The sequence below is a fragment of the Peromyscus leucopus genome, chromosome 5 (assembly GCF_004664715.2).
Source record: "Peromyscus leucopus breed LL Stock chromosome 5, UCI_PerLeu_2.1, whole genome shotgun sequence".
Classification (NCBI taxonomy): Eukaryota; Metazoa; Chordata; class Mammalia; order Rodentia; family Cricetidae; genus Peromyscus; species Peromyscus leucopus.
In genome coordinates, this window is record NC_051067.1 from 79,062,787 (window position 1) to 79,085,144 (window position 22,358).

The following is a 22,358-nucleotide window of genomic DNA, read 5'->3' on the forward strand; positions in this document are numbered from 1 at the left end:
GTCCGCATAGAGGATGATTAGGACCACAGCCTGAGTGCAGGTGTCTGAGATGGTCTGCACTTGGCTGTGCTGTGGGATGGTCTGTATGTCAAGTTGCTCTGATTGGTCAATAAATAAAACCTGATTGGCCCATGACTAGGCAGGAAGTATAGGCGGGACTAACAGAGAGGAGAAATAAAAGAACAGGAAGGCAGAGGGAGTCACTGCCAGTCTCTGCCAGGACAAGCAGCATGTAAAGATGCCGGTAGGCCACGAGCTGCGTGGCAGGGTATAGATTTGTGGAAATGGATTAATTTAAGCTATAAGAACAGTTAGCAAGAAGCCTGCCACAGCCATACAGTTTGTAACCAATATAAGTCTCTGTGTTTACTTGGTTGGGTCTGAGTGGCTGTGGGACTGGTGGGTGACAAAGATTTGTCCTGACTGTGGGCAAGGCAGGAAAACTCTAGCTACAGGCTAAAGTCATACTTCCAGAGAGGCCTGCAAATAAAGATCCACCCCAGGTCACAGCAGACATAGTACGGCCTCTGTGACCCAGTGAGAAGTGGGTGGACCCCACTGAGGCATAAACCCAGCCAACTTCATTGCTCTGTGCCCCTCGTCCATTCCTACTGTGAGTCTCCACACAGATGATCACATGTTGGGCCGTAGGAGGCTGCAAAGACACTGTGGTCTTAGAAAGCGCCTGTGACTGCTTTCTGACACTGCGGAGCCAAAAGGCAAGAATGGCTGTCTCCATGTCCGGGTGAGAGAGCTGGGGCTCACAGGGCTCGGGCAGCTGAGGGGAGGACCAGCCAGGAGGGGAAGGAAGTTCTGCTCCCCTCCAGAACAACTAACTCCCCAGGCCCCGGCAACTCCAGCCTTGCTTTCCTAATGGAACCATGGGGAATCAAGGGCCGGTGACCTCCCCACACCGCTGTCACCCAGGACCTGAGGACACAGCATCTCCCGCTTGAGAACTACCTGTGTGGAACCTTCTGCTCCCTACCTTCAGCCCCAGCCTGAGAGCCAATGGGGCCATCCGCACCAGACTGGGTCTCAGAATACTTGAGTTGTCCAGTGAGGGAAATGAACGAGAGTGGAAGGACACGCCCACCAAGGCTCCTCAGCAGCGATGTTTGCTTTCCTGAGCACCTCCTCACTCCCCACTTTCCCCGAGTTTAACTCATAAATCCTGAACGGGTGACAGGACATTTTTACCTAAGTGTGCACACGAATCAGCTGTAGGACATTCCGTCCTTGGCACAGTCCCATGTGTTCCCCAAGGCAGCCTCGCTCACCTCCGTCACAGATGTTATCCTCCCCTGGTTCTAAGCACACGGATGCGGATGGGACCGAAAGGCTCCCACTTGTGGCTTCTCTCACTTACAGCACTCCACCCCGGACACTTTGCGGCAGTGGTTACAATGCCCGGGTTGCTGGCCAGAGGTCACAGCACTCCCGGGACCACAGCTGACTTTGCTCCCCAGGCCCAGGCTCCATCTCCCTCATGCCAGGGTAGCATGACAGCTTGAGGGGTCAGGGATGCGCCCATGGGTCATCATACACCACAGCCGCCACTCAGCTTAAGTGAGACATGGAGACCAGGTGTCTTTCCCTAGGGAAAAAGAAGGGAGTGGGGTGGGCATGGGTGTGTGGATCTGTGTGTGTGTGTGTGTGTGTGTGTGTGTGTGTGTGTGTGTGTGTGTACGCACTGTGTGAAGCTGGCGCCTCTCCTGCACCTGCACACTTGTCCTTGGACCTAGATGCAGACAGCTGGGATCCACCCAGCTCCCCTCTCCAGGCCACGTGGCTGAGGGCCATGCTCTACAAGTGTGCTGTCATGGTGTGCAGAGACTGGATGCAGGAGTGTGCTGCTCCTGGACGATGAGGCGGGGAGTGGCCGACCATGCAGCCCACAACAGAGGACCAATCGGCATTGAAAAGAAAGGAACCCCTAACACAGTCTGTAACGTGGATGACCCTGAGGACAGACAAGAAAGGGAAACAGCCAGACTCAAATGACCCAGCTCACCTATTGGTACCTTAGGAAAGAGCAGAGAGAAGGACAGGGGCAGCTGCCATGCTGGGAGCAGAAAGGGAGGCTGATATCAGGGGAATGGACTTCAGGAATCCTGGAGAAGGGAGGGGTAAAGTGGGCGGCAATGCACTTAATGCCGCTGAACCAACAAACACCTCCAAAAGTACTCCATTACAACTTCTCTTCTAAAAAATCATAAATAAGGAAAAAATAAATAAATGCTGAGATGCCTAGACAGCATATGCAAGAAAAAGAAAACAGAAATCATGGTATTATCACAAACAAAATGCAATTAAAGGCAGACATGTTTAAATAGGGTCATGAAGGTTACTTTATACTACAAATGATAAAAAAAATGGGGTTCAGGGTCCCAGCATGTTCAGAGCGCAGCAAGCAGGGGAGGACACCCCACCTCCAGCCAGATAAAAAGCATAGGGAAGAGCCTAGTCTCTTTCTAATTTTTAGTTTTTGGAAGACAGGTGGATGTGGGTGCGTGTGTGCATGTGTGTACACAAACATGCACATATGTGGAGACCAGGATGACAACTGTTTTCCTCAATCACTCCCCACCTTTTTTTTTTCTCTCTCTCACTAGGAACTTGGGGCTCACAGCTGGCCAGCAAGCCCCAGGGGTACAGTTGTCTCCGCGCCCCCCCAGGGCTGGAATTACAAGTGCAAACCTTCACACCCAGCTCTTTACATGGGTGCTGGGGGGTGGAACTCAGTCCTCTTCACACCCAGCTCTTTACATGGGTGCTGGGGGGTGGAACTCAGTCCTCTTCACACCCAGCTCTTCACATGGGTGCTGGGGGGAGGGGTGGAACTCAGTCCTCTTCACACCCAGCTCTTTACATGGGTGCTGGGGGGTGGAACTCAGTCCTCTTCACACCCAGCTCTTTACATGGGTGCTGGGGGGTGGAACTCAGTCCTCTTCACACCCAGCTCTTTACATGGGTGCTGAGGGTGGAACTCAGTCCTCGAGCTTGCAGAGCAAGCACTGTATCAACCGAGCCATCGTCCCAGGCCCTGGAGCAGGGCTTCTCAACCTTCCCAACGCTGCGAGCCTTTAACACAGTTCCTCATACTGTGCTGACCCCCAGCCATAAAATTATTTTGTTGCTACTTCATATCTGTAATTTTGATGCTGTTATGAATCGCAGTGTAAGTATCTGATACCCACGGTATCTGACATTTGACCCCTGTGGGCGTCATGTTGAGAATCACTGCCCTAGAGCCTTCTTTCTTTGTAGCCTGGACAATGCGACTCCAGAGAAAACAGGCTCTGCAACAGTTAAGAAAACACGCATGCTCCTGGTCGGCATGGTACCCATACCACAGGCCATGACAGGCACCGCCTTTGGACATCTTTTGTGGTATGTTTGGTTTTGCCTGTGGTTTTTTCGGTTGTTGTTTTGGTTTGTGTTTGCTTTTTGGAAGGATTTTGTTGAGTGGCCTGGGCTGGCTTTGAATTTGGTCTGTAGCTCAGGGGCCTTAAACCTCCAATCCTAGGGGCTGCAATGCCATGCCTGCACCACCAAGCCCAGGACACTGACGTCAAACTTTTGTTTTTCAAAGTCTTGCAGCCTTGGGAGTGAATCCTAGCTCTGAAGAACTCCTCTTGTGGCTCCTGGTAAAACAGGGCTTTGCATCCTGGGAAGCCAAGGAAACTCAAGTTGCTCCAAGCCTGAAGCTGAGCTGTGGGTAAATGACAGCCTTCAGCTTCCAACCAAGGCCAGCATACACAGGCTCTGTATAATCTGTTTCCTTTACCCTTCGGAGCAGGGCTACAGCCTAAGGGTTTGGGCTACAGGTCAAGAAACTGAGGCCCACCAGAAGAAGGCAAAGCTGAGGTTCAGCCCAGTGTTCAACCATCAATCACATTGTGGTGTCCTCCAGGGATACCGAAGCAACCTGGGCGCCACAGTGAGACCTGAGACAGTAGAATTTAATGTGGGCCAAGGTCTTGGCATCCTTACCCCGAAGTCAAAAGCCAACTCACTCAAATGGAGTGGTGGGAATCCTTAGGGCACTTGGCTCTAAAAATTCATTTGATCTACCAGCCCAGGAGAGGTTTCTTTGTGATCTATAAATGATGAGGGGGGAAAAAAACTAGAGGGGTGATCAGAGAGGAACAAGGACAGCCAAAAGTCACACAGCAAGTTCCCAACCTTTGACCCTAGAGAGAGAATCAGACCTCACCAGGCCCCCAAGGCACGAACCATGGATGACCGAGACACAGATGCCTTCTCTGAAGTCTTCCTTCCAGGCCACCACCTACTGCCCACCTGGCGATCAGCCCCTCATTTTCTCTTGCTAATTAACTTGGATGGAAATGTCTTTAAAGTGAGGCTCAGGGCCCCCCACCCCTTCTGTGAACCAATTTCATCACAACGGAAACCATGTAGCCAAAATGAGAAAAATGAGAATCCCCTCCTCCTTGGGCCCGCGCCCTTGAAGGCATCTTATTAGAGAAGGCCAGTTCTTAATTAACATTTTGATCTTTAATCCATTACCCATCCCTCTAATCCTGTCCAGAGGTGCGGCTGGCCCACTTCCGCAGGCGGTGAGTCCAGCACCAGGGCTCGCCACAGCTGGACGCCGCCGACAGCCTCCACTCCCAGACACCTGCTCTGCTCCAGGCGGGAGGCACCTCCAGGACGGGTGGGAGCCAGCTCTCTAGCCGGCTCAGTGCGAACCCGGATGGCCACTGCAGACAGGAGTTCACTTCATTAACCCAGAGCCCTGGCTGTCCCCACTGGCCCTAGTACTCTTGGCTCTGAGGGGCTTCACTTCAAAGAAATGGTGTCCTTCCTAGCCCAGCTCTGCCCACTCCAGCACTCTCCAGCCCATGATCAATTCTGCAACTACACCAACCATATCAAGATGGATCTGACACAGCAGCCTCGAGCCCCACAAAACCCAGAACCTGCCCTATTATTTGCAAGCTAGTCTGGGGACATGGCCACTCCTGCCTACCACCAGAGGCCATGTCCAATATCACGCTCAAGCTTCACTGCTTGCCCGATCGGTGTGGCCCACACAATGACAGGAACCCAGTGCAAGCATGTGACCTGACCCCCGCAGATACAAATGCTCATAGTCTCCCACCCCAGTGTCCCTCAGTATCTACCAGGAGCCTCATCCTAACCGTAGTTCAACCCAAGTCCTCATTAGTGGCCTCCAAGTGCCCCACATCTCAGTAAGCCCCATCCAGAACCAGCAATGCAGCCACCAGCCTTGGAGGGCCTGTGTCCTACCTTTGGCTCATATTCTTTGTTCTGGCACTCTGTGAGTGCTCCCTCCAGAGAGGCTGAGCTGACCACTCCTGTCCAGCCTTGACTGCAACTCCCTGGCCCTCACCCAGAAGTTGGTGGCATCACCCTGTCTCCTGCTCATGCACAGCTGGAGGGGTATTCTGACAGGCCACCCAAGCAGCTAACAATGCCCAGAAGAGCTCAGCTTTGCACACTCACACCCTGCCTCACCTCCTCGGCCTGGCCCCTTGGGCTCTCTGCTCCAGCCTCAGTGAAGAACCCTTGCTCCACAGGTTCACCTCAGAAACTGCCCCGGCCTTCTACCTGGCCCTAATATCCCTTTTCTCATACAGAAGCCTCTGACCATGCCACCTACCTACCACATGTGGTCATCTACTGACCACTTCAGTGACACACGCCGATGTCCATTCACACAGTCACATTCCCAGCACCATCCCTTCTCCGCACAGAAGAGCTTCGTCAGTCCAGTTCACCATCAGGAACATGGACACGTGCAGTAGGGGTGCCTTAACACTGGTGACTGCAGAAGTAAATAGGCCTGTGGAGACTGTGCCAGTGGTAATCCAGTATCACACCCCATCCAGGAGACAATCTGTATCAATAGGATGAGGTTCATACAGCATCAGCTGAAGAGGTAGTTAGACATAAAGCAGAACTTCCTGCTGGTACATGACCTGAGAAATTGTCCATGTATGAACAAAGCCAAAGCTCCTGCTGGGGAGGAGGAAGAGGAAACTGGGAGAGGATATGAAGCCTACAGACCAGGGAGAAAGGGCAGCCAGCATGTGGTCATCCACAGACTCCTAAGGACAGGATGAGGGCTCATATACAGTTTAAAACCCAGGGTCTACACAGACCATCGACTGAAGGACAGCAGAACTCCAGCATTCACGGGTTCTTTCCATAGTCGTCCTTAAGCTGCCAGCACTGCCCATGCTGGGAGAAGTCAACTATGCACTAATGACCTGGAAGGACACCCATGTCTCCCTCAGCATCTTAGAGAGGTGCTGTCTGTGCGGTAACACAGTCAGCTGCAGCTTGCGATGCAGCAGCTGGCCAGACCCCTGGCATCTCTGAGCCTCACACATCCAGAAAGCACTACTACCTACGGCCTGAATGCTTCTGTGAGGGTCCCACGAAGGGTCGCCTGTGGCTCTGCTGCAGGAGAAAAGGGAGCAAGCCCATGTACCTCAGAGGTGCAATCTACCCTGGCAACTCACCCAGGCCAGCCCCAGGCCTCTGCAGAACATGCTGAAAATGCCCATAGGATGCATGCAAGCTGGTAGGTAGGGGGAGGGCCACGGGGGGCATGGCCATCAACGCGTCTTCTAGGGCCTCCATCGCCCTTCCTGAGGAGCAGGGTCCCTCTTAAAGAAGACAAACCGGGAGCCGGGCGTTGGTGGCTCACGCCTTTAATCCCAGCACTTGGGAGGCAGAGGCAGGCGGATCTCTGTGAGTTCGAGGCCAGCCTGGGCTACCAAGTGAGCTCTAGGAAAGGCACAAAGCTACACAGAGAGACCCTGTCTCGAAAAACCAAAAAAAAAAAAAAAAAAAGACAAACCGATAACAGGTCCCCTAGGTTCACCACCCCTCTTTCCTTTCCTCCATACTTGGAGTTTCCTTCCTCCTACCTAGATAGAAGATGCCCCCAGGATTCCCCCAGGAAGGCTCACCATGGAAAATCTACAGGGCACCAGCTAGCCAGAGGAAGTAGCCAGCAGCGGGCCTCAAGGGCCCAGGCCCAGATCCCTCTGTCATAAGATGGTCAAGTAGGCATCAGAGCTAGGTGGGGGTAAGGAGGGCCATCCTCGAGCTCTCCATCTCTTTTGGACCTCCACTGCCCAGCTGTGCGCTCCCAGAAGCTGTATTCTAGCCACACACAGTAGTAAATACAACAACGTGGCGGGAGGTAGCAGGACAGGCAGGTGTGGTAAGAGGCAAGTCCTCAGCCTGTCTGTGGCAAGCACGACCAGCAATGCTTTAGACGGGCAGGCGAGCGGGGTGCCCCCCCCACAAAGGGCTGGGCTAAGCTGGGCTCGCCCATGTCAACAGCTCCTACCACGGTGCCCAAACTTCAGGAGTTAGATACAAAACAAGGTAACCACTGTTGTTACCTCAGGTCAGAAAAGAGCGAGCAGCCTTCCTCGGGGCTCACAGAGCCACAGCAGGTGAGGGCTTCACCAAGCGGCTCTGAAGAAGTTGCTGAACTGCATTATGACCCACTTCGGACATCCATGCAGCTGCCCATCCTCCAAGGCAGGCTGTCTGCCAGCTCCCCATGTGGGTCGCATGGAACCCTGGGTTACAGGATGCTCTAGTCCGTGAGTGCCTTCCCAGGGTCGATGGGAGAACAATCCCAAGGAAAAATGCTTATGTAGCACATGCCCAGTCGTGACTGTGATGGTGGCCACGGAGATGGTGGGTGGCCGCAGTGACGATGACAGGATGACAGCCACGCTTCGTTCATTCTCTCTCTCTCTCTCTCTCTCTCTCTCTCTCTCTCTCTCTCTCTCTCTCTCTCTCTCTCTCTGCCTACTAGCCGGCCGGGAAGCTCATCAGCTGTACAATGGCCCAACCCTTATTATAAGTTTCCAACAAAATTAGTCTTTTCCTCTCTTAGTTAGGCTGACCGGTGAGGCACAGGCCACTCCTATCCTGTCACAGATCACCACAGTGAGCATTTAGTAAGTGTCAGCTGAACACATTCCTCTCTCACTTATTCTCAGACCAAATCGGCAGGTCATGGCTCTGTGATCCTGCCAAAGGTCAGGAAATGTCCCAGGGAAGAGGCAGTAACTGAGTCAGGTTCACTCTCCAAGAGCAGCTCCTAGGTAGTACTGTGCGCCCCCCAGCTCCCTCCTTGTTGGTCTCTGGGAAGAGAATCCTGGAGGGCGGGGACCCCATTATACCCTGACGCCTCATGCAGCCCAGACATGTGCTGAACACACTGTCACAAAGTTGATGGTGGAAACAATGGTCCACAGGCTTCAGATCCTGTGCCTCTGCATCTTCAGGGCTCAGCAGCCCCCCCTCCAACATTAACCATAACCACAGCCTGGACCCTAACGTCAAATCTAAACTCATTCAACCCACGTAATTCTCCTGGCCTTCTCTCCACCCTGCGTAGCCAGCATTCTGCCGCAAAGGCTAGGCCAGGTGGGGGGATGATGCGGGCTCTTGGGCTCTCGGAGACAGCATGGGCTCACACAGCTGATGGAAGCATGTGGGGTCTGCTGCAGGGAGTCAGCAGAGACAGGAGGTCGCCACACACACACACCACAAAAAAACCTGGGCAGAGTAGGCTGAAGCCATAAAAGCCCAGAGAACTGGACAAGAGCAGTGACCTTCACTCACTGTGGTGACGGCTCTGGCCTTCAAGGGCCAGCCTAGGGGGTGGGGAAGATGCCCAGCCCTGCTTCCTGCCTGTTCCAGGCTGGCCAGGAGCCCTACAGCCAGCACAGGAAATAACAGGGGCCCCCAGAGGCCGCCCAGGCAGGCCCAGCACCGGCCAGCCAAGGCTGCCCGGGAGGGAAGGAGGCCATTGTCAGCCTTTGTTTTGGTTTCCCCAGCACTACCCAGACTCCAAGAAGCCAGGGAGCTGACAAAGCCTCCCCTCAGCAGCTGTCCAGCCTCCCAGTCCCAGCCCTGCAGACAAGCCTGCCAGGTCCCTGGGCTCTTAAAGTGGCAGGTGCAGGGTGAGAACTCAGCCATGTCGAAGTTGAAGGTGGGTGTGCATGGGCCAAGACAGGCCAGGCAGTCAAACAGGCAGATGGGTATGAGGGTCGGGGTTCTGCCTCTGTCAGGCCAGCACTGGGCCCAGCAGCAGGGGCAAATGTCTGGGAGAAAAGATTTAGACCCTGAAGGCAACAATAAAGAAACTGAAGAAAGAAAATGGAGAGCACTGGTATCAACCTGACTCTGCAAAAGAGCCAAGGGACCATCCAAGAAGCAGGCATCAGCTGCCCCGTGCTAACACAGCACTGTGGACAGGAGAGGAACCAAGTGCCATGCACACATTTGCAGGTGTCTTTGTGGGTATGCATACACAGTTGAGCACACATATATGCATGCTATATGGAGGGGCGTGTGTGAAGGAAGGCCTGTGTGTGAATGTGCCCATCTGAATGTGCCTGTGCGTCATGGGAGGTGTATGTGGGGAGATGCATGTTGTGTGTGCATGACTTTGAACTGCACTCCAGGCTTATACTCAGCAGCAGTCTCTCACTCAGACATAGTTCCTGGCAGGTTCTCACCTGTGACCTGTCATTACTGTGACATCATCAGAGCTGTCAGCCCGTCCTAGCACACCTCACACCAAAGGAAGGTCACTGAGCCCCAGGACCATGAGCCAGCAGCTCCAGGAGGAGGACCCTGGACTCAGCTCAGGAAGAAGCCCACCAGCTGGGAGGCGGAGCACGGATCTCTACCACCCTGGACCACAATGGCCATCTGGAGGTTAACGTGCGCATGCTGTAGGTACCCTGCCTGGCACTGAGTGACTGCTCCTTGGACAGCAGTCACTAATGAGTCAGCGATGAGCATAACAACCGTCGTCCCAGCCTCTGCAAGGCCGTGGGGTACCAAGGCCCTGCACCCTGAGAACAGTCACCATAAAATGTATCAAGTTTACCAGATTCAGTGTCTGTCTGATGTGCTAACCACTACCACGTACCAAGTACAGCCATCAGTTAAAGCAATCAAAAAGCAGGATGGGGTGGATGGGGGGTATAAGTTATGTAAATGCAGTGATGATATATGAAGCTCTCAAAAAATATTTTTAAAAAGCAGTCAAAAAGAGACTATGTGGTGTGAAAAAAAACACAAAAACCTTCTCTGTGCAGGACAGACTGGATGTGTACATGCATGCCATGTGTATTCCTGTTGAGTGAGGGGACAGCAGCCAGAGCCCAGTACGCTGCCTGGAGCCTACAGCTGACGCATCATTGACCATGACCATAAAGACCGAGAGGCTGGTCTACAGAGTGTCCGCCTAGGACGTCAGGACCAGCCAGGCTGGGTTGACCTTGGCCATTTCCTACCGGGTGCTGGCTCTGCCTCCATAGTTCGTGTGTCCAGCCCCACCCACTGAACCAACAGAACTGCATCATGGGCTCCGGGCTCTGCCTTTCAGAGCAAACCTTGGCTCATACCAGATCCTCTGCACCCCACGCTCCTCTTACGGAAAAGTCATGACCCCAAGTCGGGTTGGCATGAGGAGTGTGGGTTCTGAGGGCCTGCCTGGGGACAAAACTGAGACGGGGGGGGGGGGCCGCTTGTGATGAGAGGGAGGGTGATCTGAGCGACTCTACCACCCCAGCTCCAAGCTCAGAGCTAAGGTCTAATGCCTGCTTCTCCATGTGTGGCCCACAGCAAGAAAGGAGCAGAGGACATAAGCCCCTGGGAACAGAGCACTGCACACAGAGTCCCTCCTGAGCCCTCACTACCATTCCCACTTTAGATGAGGAAATGCAAGAGCCTCGGGGAGGTAGAGTAACTAACTCAACCCTCACACAGCTCATGAGTAGCTGGATTCTAAACCTAGACTTTGTTCTTCTCAAAGAGGACAAAAATCTAGCCCTAAATTGCCCAGGGCAAATACTAAACAGGAAAGGTGCTGTTCTGGACCTTAGCAAATGGGAGCAGTACCCTGGGAGTGGCTGAGCTGGGGTACAGTGGCGAGCTCTTCAGTCCAGCAGTGGTAGTCAGGACAGGAAGCAGGAGGCATTGCTGGCACTAACGGAGGATGGCAAGAAACCATAGCATGGTCATCCTGGGAAGCTTCCCGGAGGAGGTGTGGCTTAGGTTGCTTCAAAAGATGAACAAGAACGGCACAGACTGAGGCCCAGTAAGAGAAGAGACTGGAGAGTAAGAGCCTGGTTGGATCGGTGGCATCTCCATGCCAGTGTCAGAACTACAGTATCTCATGCACGTCTGGCCCTGCCAAGCCTCAGTCAGCATTTTGACAAGGACACGTCTGCTCACATGTTCATGTTCAGATAGTACGATATAAACTCCTCCAGGACACAGAGGCTGGGTACCAACCCACAAATGCATCATCCCCACACATCTCCACACACCTCTGAGGTTGGTCCTCTTTAACGACCAGGCTGAAAGTCACCAAAGAACTCCAGGCTTCTGTGTCCCCCTGAAAGGTTCCCGGGCCTTTGGGAAGGGGTGACAGCACAGAGATGATGCCTCCCTGTAAAAAGAATCATCACCCCATCCCCCACTCCACACCCTCTGGTGTCACCTGAGAAACCCATCATCACCAGGTGGGAAAGAACTGCACACCGGTCTCCCCAAGCCACACAGAACCAAGTCCCAGGGCCAGCAGCAGAAGAGCGGCTGAGCATCAGGCTGGGGCCATGGACCAAGCAGCAGGAGAATGCCCGCATCTAGCTGGAAAGAGTGGACCTGAGCAAATCAAGCCCCATGCCATGGAGGTGAAAACACCAGAGAAATGGAAGGGTAGCAGAGAACAGAGCTCACAGGCTCACTCCTTGTGCCCAAGCTCCAGCATGCCTGGCTACCAGCACACAGACATGCACACAGACCCGTCAGAGCAAGAGTGCTCCCACCAGAGAGTATGACCCAACAGGAGCCAAGATTGATGGGAGCCTGAGAAAAGGCGAACCAGGAAGCTAAGAAGTACCACATTCTCTGAGGAGAGCTGGTCATGTCTTGCCCAGTTCCAGGAAGGAACCAGGACCTCTCAGGGGTCGAAGCCAGCAAAGCAGGAACCTGGACACACGGACACACACACACACACACAGAGAGAGAGAGAGAGAGAGAGAGAGAGAGAGAGAGAGAGAGAGAGAGAGAGAGACAGGTACACACACGTGCCTGTGCCTGTGTGCACACATGACAGATGCCCTACCTCGTCCGACTACTCTCCATGGTAACAGAGTGGCCCCCTCTCAGCTCCAGTCATCACCTGAAGGCTTCTGAGGTCCCCCGTGCTGTTGGGAAGCAGGTCTAACAAAGGCCCCGCTCAGGCCAGCCCAGCCAGGGGGCCTTCCAGCCAACCAGCTGACGCATGCCCGCCATGCTCCCCTGGTGAGCTCAGGGCCACCATGTCTTCCTACCCAGCCTGCCTGGCTCCACTTAGCTCAACTCCCCACAGACTCCCCAGCCGAGCTAATGAGAAACTCCCCAGCTGGCCTTGTATAAAAACGCATTTCATAAGTCTTTAAAATGCTAGGAAATTCTACATCTCTTTAGTGAGACTTTCCTGTTCCTTGAAAATGTCCCTTGGTCCTCATCAAGAGGATGAGGGGAGGGGGACAGAGCACAAAGGGTGGACAACCCCCTCCAGAGCAGCCTGGGGTCCACAGGGACCCTGGGGTAGCTTCCACCAGGGGACAGAGCAAGGGGACTCCCAGCCAGAGGGACAGCGTGGAACCCAGAGTAGGAAGCTCCAGGAGAGGAACAATATGGGGGAAGCAGGGAAGAAGGGGCGAGTCAGTCTTGACTGCCTTCATTTGGGAACTGAAAGGGGAAAATGAGCCTGAGTGTGGTGATACACGCCTGTCATTCCAGCCCTTGAGAAGCTGAGGTAGGAGGCCACACCCGACAGCAGCGCGAACCCCCCCCCCCCCCCCCAGGCCTTCAAGCACAGAACTCGGGAGTCTGCGAGGCTGTTTCCTGGGAGGGACAATGGAGCCAGTCCACTGCCTTCACCTAGGTCGAAGGATATGAAGGAGCTTTGCAAAGGCCTGCGATGTGAAAGGCATGAGTGGCAATGCTGGGGGGCCTGGGCAGGGGGGTTTGCAGACACAGGCTCTGTGAAAGCTCTGCAATCAAATAGTCAGTCAGCACACGTTCTGACCAAACAGGACCCGAGTGGCTTCCACTCCCACATCAAAAGGGCCGCTCTTCCGGACATTCCCCTTGAATCACCTAGCCAAAGCTTGGAGGTGACAGACTGCAGGAAGTGGGGGCTGACCACACCCTACCCCTAACCGGAACCGCGCTAAAAGGAAACAGGAAGCTCCACATGCTTGCCCCTCAAAGCCCAGAAAAATGGATACTCAGCCCCTGGTGCTAACCTGGCAGCCAAGCTGGTCCCATCCACCACATCCCCTGCAACCTCTTCCCCTGCCCCGGCCCTGCACCCAACACTTCAGTGTGGTAGGGCAGCCTGGAGAGCGGTGATGAAAAGAAAGTCTGGCCAGCGTGTCCACCAGGACTCAATTTTCCCCAAAGAAGATCTCAAGTAGGCATTTTCCAGGCAGCAGCCAAGGTTAGACCAGCCCTAGCCAAGGTTAGACCTGCTCCAGCAGGACTCTTCCGCTGACCTAGGTGCCGTGCACCAGTGCCAACCTGTCACTGTGTCTCTGGCCTTTCTACAGGGAAACAGCATTCTTACAGGCAGGTCTGCCATCTATGGGTGAGCTGTGAAGTTCGTGTATGAGCTGCCTGGATTCAAATCCCTGCTCTGCTGCTTTTGGCTGTGTGACCTGGAAGCAATCAGAAGTGTCTCTGGGCCTCATACCCAAAGCTGACGAGATCTGACTCCAAAAGCATCTACTATACAGCAGTAACAGTTTCCACCAGCCAGGACGAGACCAGTGACCTGGCAAGAAGGCCTCCAACTCTGACCACAGCGCGGCATCCATAGTCTCGAGCTGCTGGGCCAGTACAATGGCTGATCACAGTGAGTGTGGCAAACCGCAAGCGTGTGTGTCACATAGCCAGGAATCAACCTGCTAACCTGCCCAGGCAGGTCAAGGAACATTAATCAACCATGCCTCACACATCTCCAACCCAACAGTCAGCCCGCAAGACCCTCCTCCTCCACAGCTCCGTCGTTCAGCCCATAGTAGCCATGTTGGAAGAAAGCTTCATTCTCCCTGAACCCAGCTAGGAGAGGGCACCATCCAGTGACACCAAGGCCACAGACAGGAGGGTGAGCATCTCTGCCTCGGGGCTCATATCAGTGACAGGTATGGGGACAAAGAGGCACAGGCTTGGTTGGCTGCTCACAGCCACACACTGAGAAACTCAGAAGCACGCACATCCTTACCAGAACTTTCCAAAAGGCTTTCAGAAGAAAGAGGGACCCTGGAGAGGGGATGGGATCCCATCCACACTGGGATGGACAGGAAGGCAGGGCGAAGGGAGGACATGGGCAGGAAGACAGGTTCAAGGCTGGAGACCTGAACACAAGCCTGTGATGTGCCCCCTTGGGAAAGCCATTCCAAACACACACACACCCTTCTTACTTGTGACCAGTCCAAAAGTGGTTGATACAAGGAGTTTCTTTGGCCAGAACAGTAATTTACAAGTCGTTCAAAATGAAATGCCTCCTTCTCCCCGGTAGGACAACTGTCAAGGCCATGGAGAAAGGGGAGCCCTCTCACACCGCCGTCAGGAAATGAAAGGGTGCAGCCGCTGGGCAGAACAGCCAGGCCTCCCACAAAGTTTCACCCCACGCTACTGCAGGTCCCGACCACTCCACCCATGGAGTGAAGACAGGTGTTCAAACAGAAACTTGCACAAAAATACTAATGGTCGCACCCGGCAGAGCAGCCAAAGACGTGAGTGCCCAGCAAGAGTCCATAGACGGAGGGACGAGAAACAGAATGAAGTTTGTCTAGACTGGAGATCCTATTCCATCATAAGGGACGAGGTCAACACAGCCCGCGCCATCACTGTGCAGGTGAAGGGACCCAGTCAGCAGACACTCTCCGGGGGCCAGCAGCCACAGGCAATGTCCACAGCAGGAAACTAGAGATGGAAGGGCCGCAGGCCTACCCAGAACGTGAGAGGTGGAAGAGCAGGAAAGTAGCTAGAGGGGCACCAGGCTTCTTTAGAGGGGTTCGTCTCTTCCCCAACGGTGACAATGGTCCCACACATCTCTGAGCAGGAGGAGAGCCTCAAAAGTCCTCCTTAATTAAGTGAATGAAGTGATCGAAAAGCTGCTTTTAAAACCGAGTTGCTATTTTTTTAAAAAAAAATAAGAGAGTCTAACAGTTTTGTCTGGACTCAGCTCTCTGTGTTGTTTCTGCAGATCCCAGATGACCGGCAGCTCCAGGTCCAGCGTTCCGCAGTGCAGCCAGGGGCTGGGCGACAGCTGCCTCTAGCGAGGCCTGTGTCATGTCATCTTCTAGTTCACTTTTCTACCACCAGGAGTCCAGGGGAGGAAGACACTCTTGGCCGTGGTCCCCAGAAGTCCAGGGGAAGAGGAGGAGCTCTGGCTGTGTCACCCAGGAGTCTGGGGGGAAGTGAGGGTTTGGACTGGGTCCCCTAAGGTTCTGGAAGGAAAAGAGGCCTCTGACTTCGGCCTCGGGGAGTCTAGGGGAGGAAGAGCTCTGGCTGTGGCTCCCAGAAGTTTTTCCCATCAGCAAAGATGACCCACCTCTCTGAGGAGTTCACACCCCAAGCTGGCAAGCAAGAGCCGCTGAGATCATAAATCCCTCTTGCAGTGACATCCACTCATCATGGGTGCTCAGAGGCAGCTGAGGTTCAAAACAGGTTCAGAACTTCTTCAATTAAAATGTCTCTTCTTCAGATACACCACACACACCACATAGACCACACACAGCCTATACACACAAAACCACCACACACCACACACACCATATATACACACTATATATACATAGCCCCACACAAGGCACAGCCCAAACACACATCATTCATTTATGCACACAATATACATATAACCCACACACACCATACACATATTCCATACACACCAGATATACACAGCCCCAACACAATATACACATAACTCACAAAAACCATATGCACACACAATACACACAGCCCACGCAACCATACACATACACAGAGCCCCCACATCACAAACAGCCACAGCCACAGGTACACAGGTACACACTCACACCACATACACTACACATATAGCCCCTACATACACAGCCTCCACATTAACAAAGCCCACACACAGTTTACACACACACTTCAAGCACAGTCTACACCCCATGTACACACTATACACAGATTTTATACATAGCCCCTACATACACTATATACCATATTCAGTACATACACACTACATACAACCCACATAGGTACACATATATTCTACATGTATCATAAACACATCACTCTCTCACACATACACACATACACACATGCCCATATCCTACACACTCAGACACATCACACACACTTGCCACATACATATACCACACACACACACACACACACACACACACACACACACACCACACACACACATACCACCACCTCCCGAGTTTTAGGGGTGTGAAAATCAAGATCTTAGCCTGGGGAGATGCCTCATCCAGTGAAGAGCCCCCACAAGCATTAGGACCTAGATTTGGATCCTCATGACCCGGTAGAAGCCAGATGGGCCTGGCAGCAGTCCTGTAATCCAGCACTCACGAGGGGGAGCCAAAATCTCCAGAGCAAGCTGCGTACTCAGACTAATCAAAACTGAGCTCCAGGGAGAGACCTTGCTTCAATCTGTAAGGTGGAGAGCAGTTGACAAAAACACCAGCTATCCGTTGCAGATCACACGCACACACGTGCACACACACACGTGCACACGCACACACGTGCACACGCACACATGTGCACACACACATGTGCGCACGCACATGTGCACGCCCACACACTCTCCAGATCACAATCACATGAGAAACTGTTCACTGAAAACCCCGCACTGCTCAGGCCCCACCTCAGCTCTGAAGAGCTGCTAGGTAGGCAAAGGCTGGGTTGCTTACTCTGGGTATAAAAGGCCACTGCTCAAGTTGCCACTCCACAGAACTCTGGCCACCACACTACTCAGCAGCCTTAAGGACATCACCACCACCAGCCCACCCCATCTGGAAAATGAGGACAGCAAGTCTCAGTAGCTTGTCAGGGGTAGTGGGGGGCGCGTTCCCCATACTCCCCAATGGCGCCTGTCTCCATTTGCTAGTACAGCCAAGTGGCAATTGCTCAGTTTAATGACAATTACCAGACAAAGAGGCTTCATCTGGGCCTTTAACCCTGTCCTCCTCAGGTGGCCCCCAAACCATCCCACAGAAAAATGACAGTATTACCACTGGAAAGAGCGTCACTTCACAGAGCTATCACAATGATGCCGAGGGTGAAGGGTTCACTGACTGGCACACACTAAGTTACATGCCTAATAAATGTGTCACCACCCACAGACAGGGCTGCTTGCTACGCTGCCCTCATCCTGTCCCAGGGTTAGAGCCAGCTCACAAGCCTGCACTCAGGGCCCCCAAGTTCCTTCATGGCCCAAGTCCAACAGAACTGGGTAGGAGAGACGACCACATGCTCTATTAAAAAATCATCCCAGCACACCAGAAGGCAGCCGAGCAGTCCACAGCCAGCTCTGGCTTGTCCACATCAATTAACAGGAGGCCCTACGTTCTCTGGAACCACAAAGCATGGTGGCCATGGGACCCTAGGGTCAGAGGGGATTCACAAGGGTGAACGGGGCATGCTTGGCTCTCCCATCACTCTTGGGAGCCCAGGGAGCCCAGAGACTGGCCAGCACACTGTGGAGTCACAGAAACGTAGGCGGCACTGAGCACTGTGGATGTCGCCCCTGCCTCCTACCTGCCAGAAGACGCCTCACTTCCTTGACCCCTGCAAACCAGACACCCTCTTCCCATCACAGCCACTGCCACACTGCTTCCCTCACACCCCACCACTGTTTCCACCACGGGAGCGAAGACAGCACACACAGACAGGGGTGGCAGCCTTCTGGGGCACAGCAGGCTCCTCTCAGGAGGCTGGCATAGCCTGAGTTCACACCTCCTCACACACACATCTGTCAGGAACTGAACATCCCTATTACATTTGTCTGGGTTTTTTGTTGTTGTTGTTTGTTTGTTTGTTTTTTAAAGCAAGGTCTCTCTTCATACTCCTGGCTGTCCTGGAACTCACTATGCAGACCAGGCTGGCCTTGAACTCACAGAGATTCACTTGCCTCTGTCTGTTGGGTGCCAGGACTAAAGGCATGCGCCACCATGCCCGGCCCAGTGTTACTACTGTATTTCAGCAAACATAGGGGTGCCTCTCTCCATCTCAAAGGGAGACGAGGACAGCACTGACCCATAGTCTTGCCTCTGCGTCCCTCAAACTGGAGCATCCCCTTTGCTCAGGCTTCCAACCAGTTTCCCCCATGGAGGGAGTCTTTGTCACAAAGGGCCAGGGTGACAGACCACTCCCAGACATAACAAGTCCCACACCCAGGCCACAAACAGCACTCTGAGCTTCTGGAAGGCCCTGGGCCAGAAGCAGGGGGACTGGAGATCAAGGCCAGTGTCCCGTCCCGTCCCCTACCCCCACCCCACCCCCACCCCCGGGCTCTCCTGTTCAGTCTGTTACATCCTTCGCAGCTCAGTTATTTGAAAGCCATCTTCAAGATTTTTGGTGGGGCACCAGTGAGATGACTCAGCAAGAAAAGGTGCCTGCCACCCAGCCTGGAGATCTGCCTTCAATCTCCAGAACCCACCTAGAGGTCTAAAGCAGTGGTTCTCAAGCTGTGGGGCGCAACCCCTCTGGGGGTCACACAGCCCTTTCACAGGGGTCGCCAAAAACAGATGTTTATATTACAATTCCCGACAGTAGCAAAATGATAGTTATGAAGTAGCAGCGAACGTGATTTTATGGTTGGGGTCACACAACATGAGGCACTCTATTAAAGGGCCGCAGCATTAGGAAGGCTGAGAACCACTGGCTTAAAGGGAAGAACCAACTCCGTAAAACCGTCCTCAGACCTCCACACGTACAACATGGCTCCTGCAAAACACACACACACACACACACACACACACACACACACACACACACACCAAATAAAAGTAAATTTAAAGATTTTTGCTGAGTCTAAGTGTTACATGTTGTCACTCAAAACATTTTGACAACTCAGTTTCTTCAGTGAGGTGAGCCTTAGGAGCCATACATGTCTACAAAGTCACAAATTAAATGTACAACCGTTAATGTTAAATATGTGTAGGGCTGAAATGTGTACCCAACACTGCTCCCTCTTGCCTCAGTTTCCACAACTAAAAGAGAAGGCTGGATGTAATGATTATCTGATAGGACCCATCAGGCACGAATCCGGAGGCAGCTTTTCAGAATCCGGGGACACACCTGGCACAAGGTGGCTAAGAGGAACAACAAAAGGAATCCTGTCACCTGCCAGACAGAGAACGGGGACTCAACGCAATGGGAGGCTCTGGCTGAATGCAGAACTACCACTCCAGAGCCCCAGGGTCCCAAAGCCAGGTCCAGCCTCAAGCCCTGTGGGCTGCCACAGGGGGTTACCAGTTTGAAAAACCTCAAGCATCAGCTGCTTCTCACAGCTGGAAACAGCTGCAAGAGGAGAAAGTCTGAGGTAGAAAACCCAAGGCCCCGACAGTCACATCATCCAGCACCCCACAACACCACACATCCCACAAGTCTGAGCTTGCTCCCCCATCTTCTCCCCTGAAGGCATATTCTCAGGCCTGACAGTCCATCCCGGGGCAGCAGTAAGGAATTCTGGTTTCCATTGGAGTTTCAATCTATTAAAGTGTTGGCGAGAATGTCAGTGGCACTCAGAGACGAAGACACCACGCCTGTCAGTGAGGGACTCACCACCCATCTAACTTGCCCAGAGGACGGGCCCACGGCCCTTGGGAGGAAAAGGGCGTACTTGTCTCCATATGGAATGGATTTCATTGGCCATATGGAATAGATATATAATCGTGTTGCATGGGGAAGTCTGGACTAGACACAGGAATGTGACATGAAGAATACCGTTTCCATAACCAGCTGGGTGGCTTTCTGGATCTCTGGGCCAGTCCCCCAAGTCCCCAGCAATGCCCCACCAGCCCCCAGGCACTTACCTGCAGCTGCCACAGAGGAATCCCAGGCCAGCGAGAAGTCCGAGGCCTCCCCCTCTTCAACTGGAAGAGAAGAAAGAAGGGCTGTGAGCTTGGACGCTGTACACAGAGATCACGGGGTAGGACAGGTCATGGAAGATGGGAGCACTGTGGGGGTATTTATATGCCATCTGCCCCCAAGGGGAGGGCAGCACAACACCTACGACAAGGTGGCCTTTGCTGGTGTCACAGATTTGAAACCGTGACCAGAGAGGAGCACAGGGTCCAGGGCACGTTTGGTGGGTGAAGTATGGATTGCAAGCATGAGGACCTGAATTCGGGTCCCCAGAGCCCACACAAGACTGGAGGCGAAGACGGGAATCTCCAGAAACACATAGGCCTGATAGCCTTGTGTACACAACAGCAAACAAGAGATCCTGTCTCAAACAAGGTAAAGTGCTATCCTGTCCTCCATGTGTACATACACACACACACACACACACACACACACACACACGCTCGCACGCACGCCCCATATATACATACAAACGTATAGATTCACACACACAAAGATTATAAATAATAAAAAGTATCAAACATGAATGGCAAGTAAGTACTGTCTCCATTATGTTTCCATAGCCCTACATCCTGGCAGACATCACTAATCAATCACAGCACTGCCACCAGCCAGACATATCAGAATCTTTCTCTACTTAGTGCTACAACCATTAGTACACAGTTTCTACTCATGAGCAAAACATCTGCCAGCCACAGATATGAGGCAAAACTGAGAACAGTCTCTAATCTTGCAGGCATTTTCCCCTACCAAAGGCCACATTGCCTACCACTGCTACAAAGGCTGCTTTGATAATGGCGAGGAGCAGATAGAGCGGCTCCTGGAGGTTGGGAAAGTTCAGGACACTATTCTGCACACATGTGACCTGCAGACAGACCTCAGCACACACAATGGCCTGCAGATAGAAGCACTGCAGCTCACTGGCTGGTAACAGGGCAAGGGAACTCACCTTCCCCCACTTCAGCCTGGACCCCACAGAAGGATGCTTAACAGGGATGGAGTCTCCCCATCCCAGACCCCAGCACTTGAGACCAGGCTGGTGGGGAACAGGGGAGAAACACTATACAGCATAATAGCACTCTCGTCCTGGAATCAGTCCCAGTCTGGAGCACATAATAATATTAAAGCTGGGTTATGGACTTTGTAAATGGAACTTTGTTTAAGCCAAAAATGTGCACACATGTTTTTCAGATTTAACAGGCTCTGCAGCTCTGCACACGTGCAAGCTGAAAGGACCTGAGCCACCCACCTCTCTGCCCTTGATGCTGGAGCTGGAATAGCTGGGTGCCCACTGTGAGTCAAGCACTGTTCTCCATGTTCCTCGGTGGCGGAGGAGCACCTAGCCTCCACAGCTAATGAGGGCAAGTTTGGCTCCAACTCAACTCCAAGCGGTCCATGAAGAAAGGGGTTCTCTATGAATCAGGCTACAAAGGACATGTCTAGAATCCTGGCCAGCTCAAAAGCAGAAAGACAGTATGCTGAGTAGTCACCCAGTAAGAAGAGGGAGAGAGCTGGCTGGTCAGAACCTGGGTTCAAATCTTGGCCCGGGCCTCATGAGCTGTGTTATCTCAAGCCCTACACTCAATTCCATCAAGGAGGTAGAGGTATAAAGTCTGACTTCCCAAGTCCTTGGCCTTGAGGATGGTCCCTCCCCATGAGAAGAGCTAACACCAGCCATAGAAGAAAGCAAATGTGACCACATCTACCATTTTGTACCCTGCAGGGACAAGAAGCTGAGGACTGCTCTGTCCTGGAGACAAGGGGTAGGAGGAAAGTGGTCCAATGCAGCTGTCGAGGAAGGTCAGAGTTAGCAGGCCACGGTGCAGACTTCCTGCAGTATGTACGGTGGCCCTGACCACGGCCTTCTCAGTGAGGGGCCCATACGCCAGCTGGCCTTGTGCCTAGAACATGAATGTGTTTTCCCACAGCTGCTGGCACGCAACACCTCCCCATGCCAGCCCTGGCCCACATTCTGCCTTTTGAAGGTATGAGCATATGGCCTTTATACATTCTTGATGAGAGAAAGAAATGCCCCACCTGCCCCATTCTACTTAAGGCTACTGTCCAACACTGTGAGAATGAAGAGGGTTTCCTCCCTGGCCAGGCTCTGCGATGCAGTCTGGGTTCCCAACATGACCAAAAGGACTACAGGCACAGAAAAGAAACCATACCAA

At 53.1% G+C, this 22,358-nt stretch overlaps 1 protein-coding gene across 1 annotated transcript in view; it reads right to left on the reverse strand.

Moving 5' to 3' along the window:
- Nucleotides 1-22,358, reverse strand: part of Znf423 (zinc finger protein 423) — a 307,866-nt gene that overhangs the window by 234,461 nt on the left and 51,047 nt on the right. Inside the window, exon 2 of the mRNA XM_028891830.1 lies at nt 20,133-20,192. Within this exon, the coding sequence (XP_028747663.1) occupies nt 20,133-20,192 (60 nt within the window). The remainder of the gene's footprint in view (nt 1-20,132; nt 20,193-22,358) is intronic.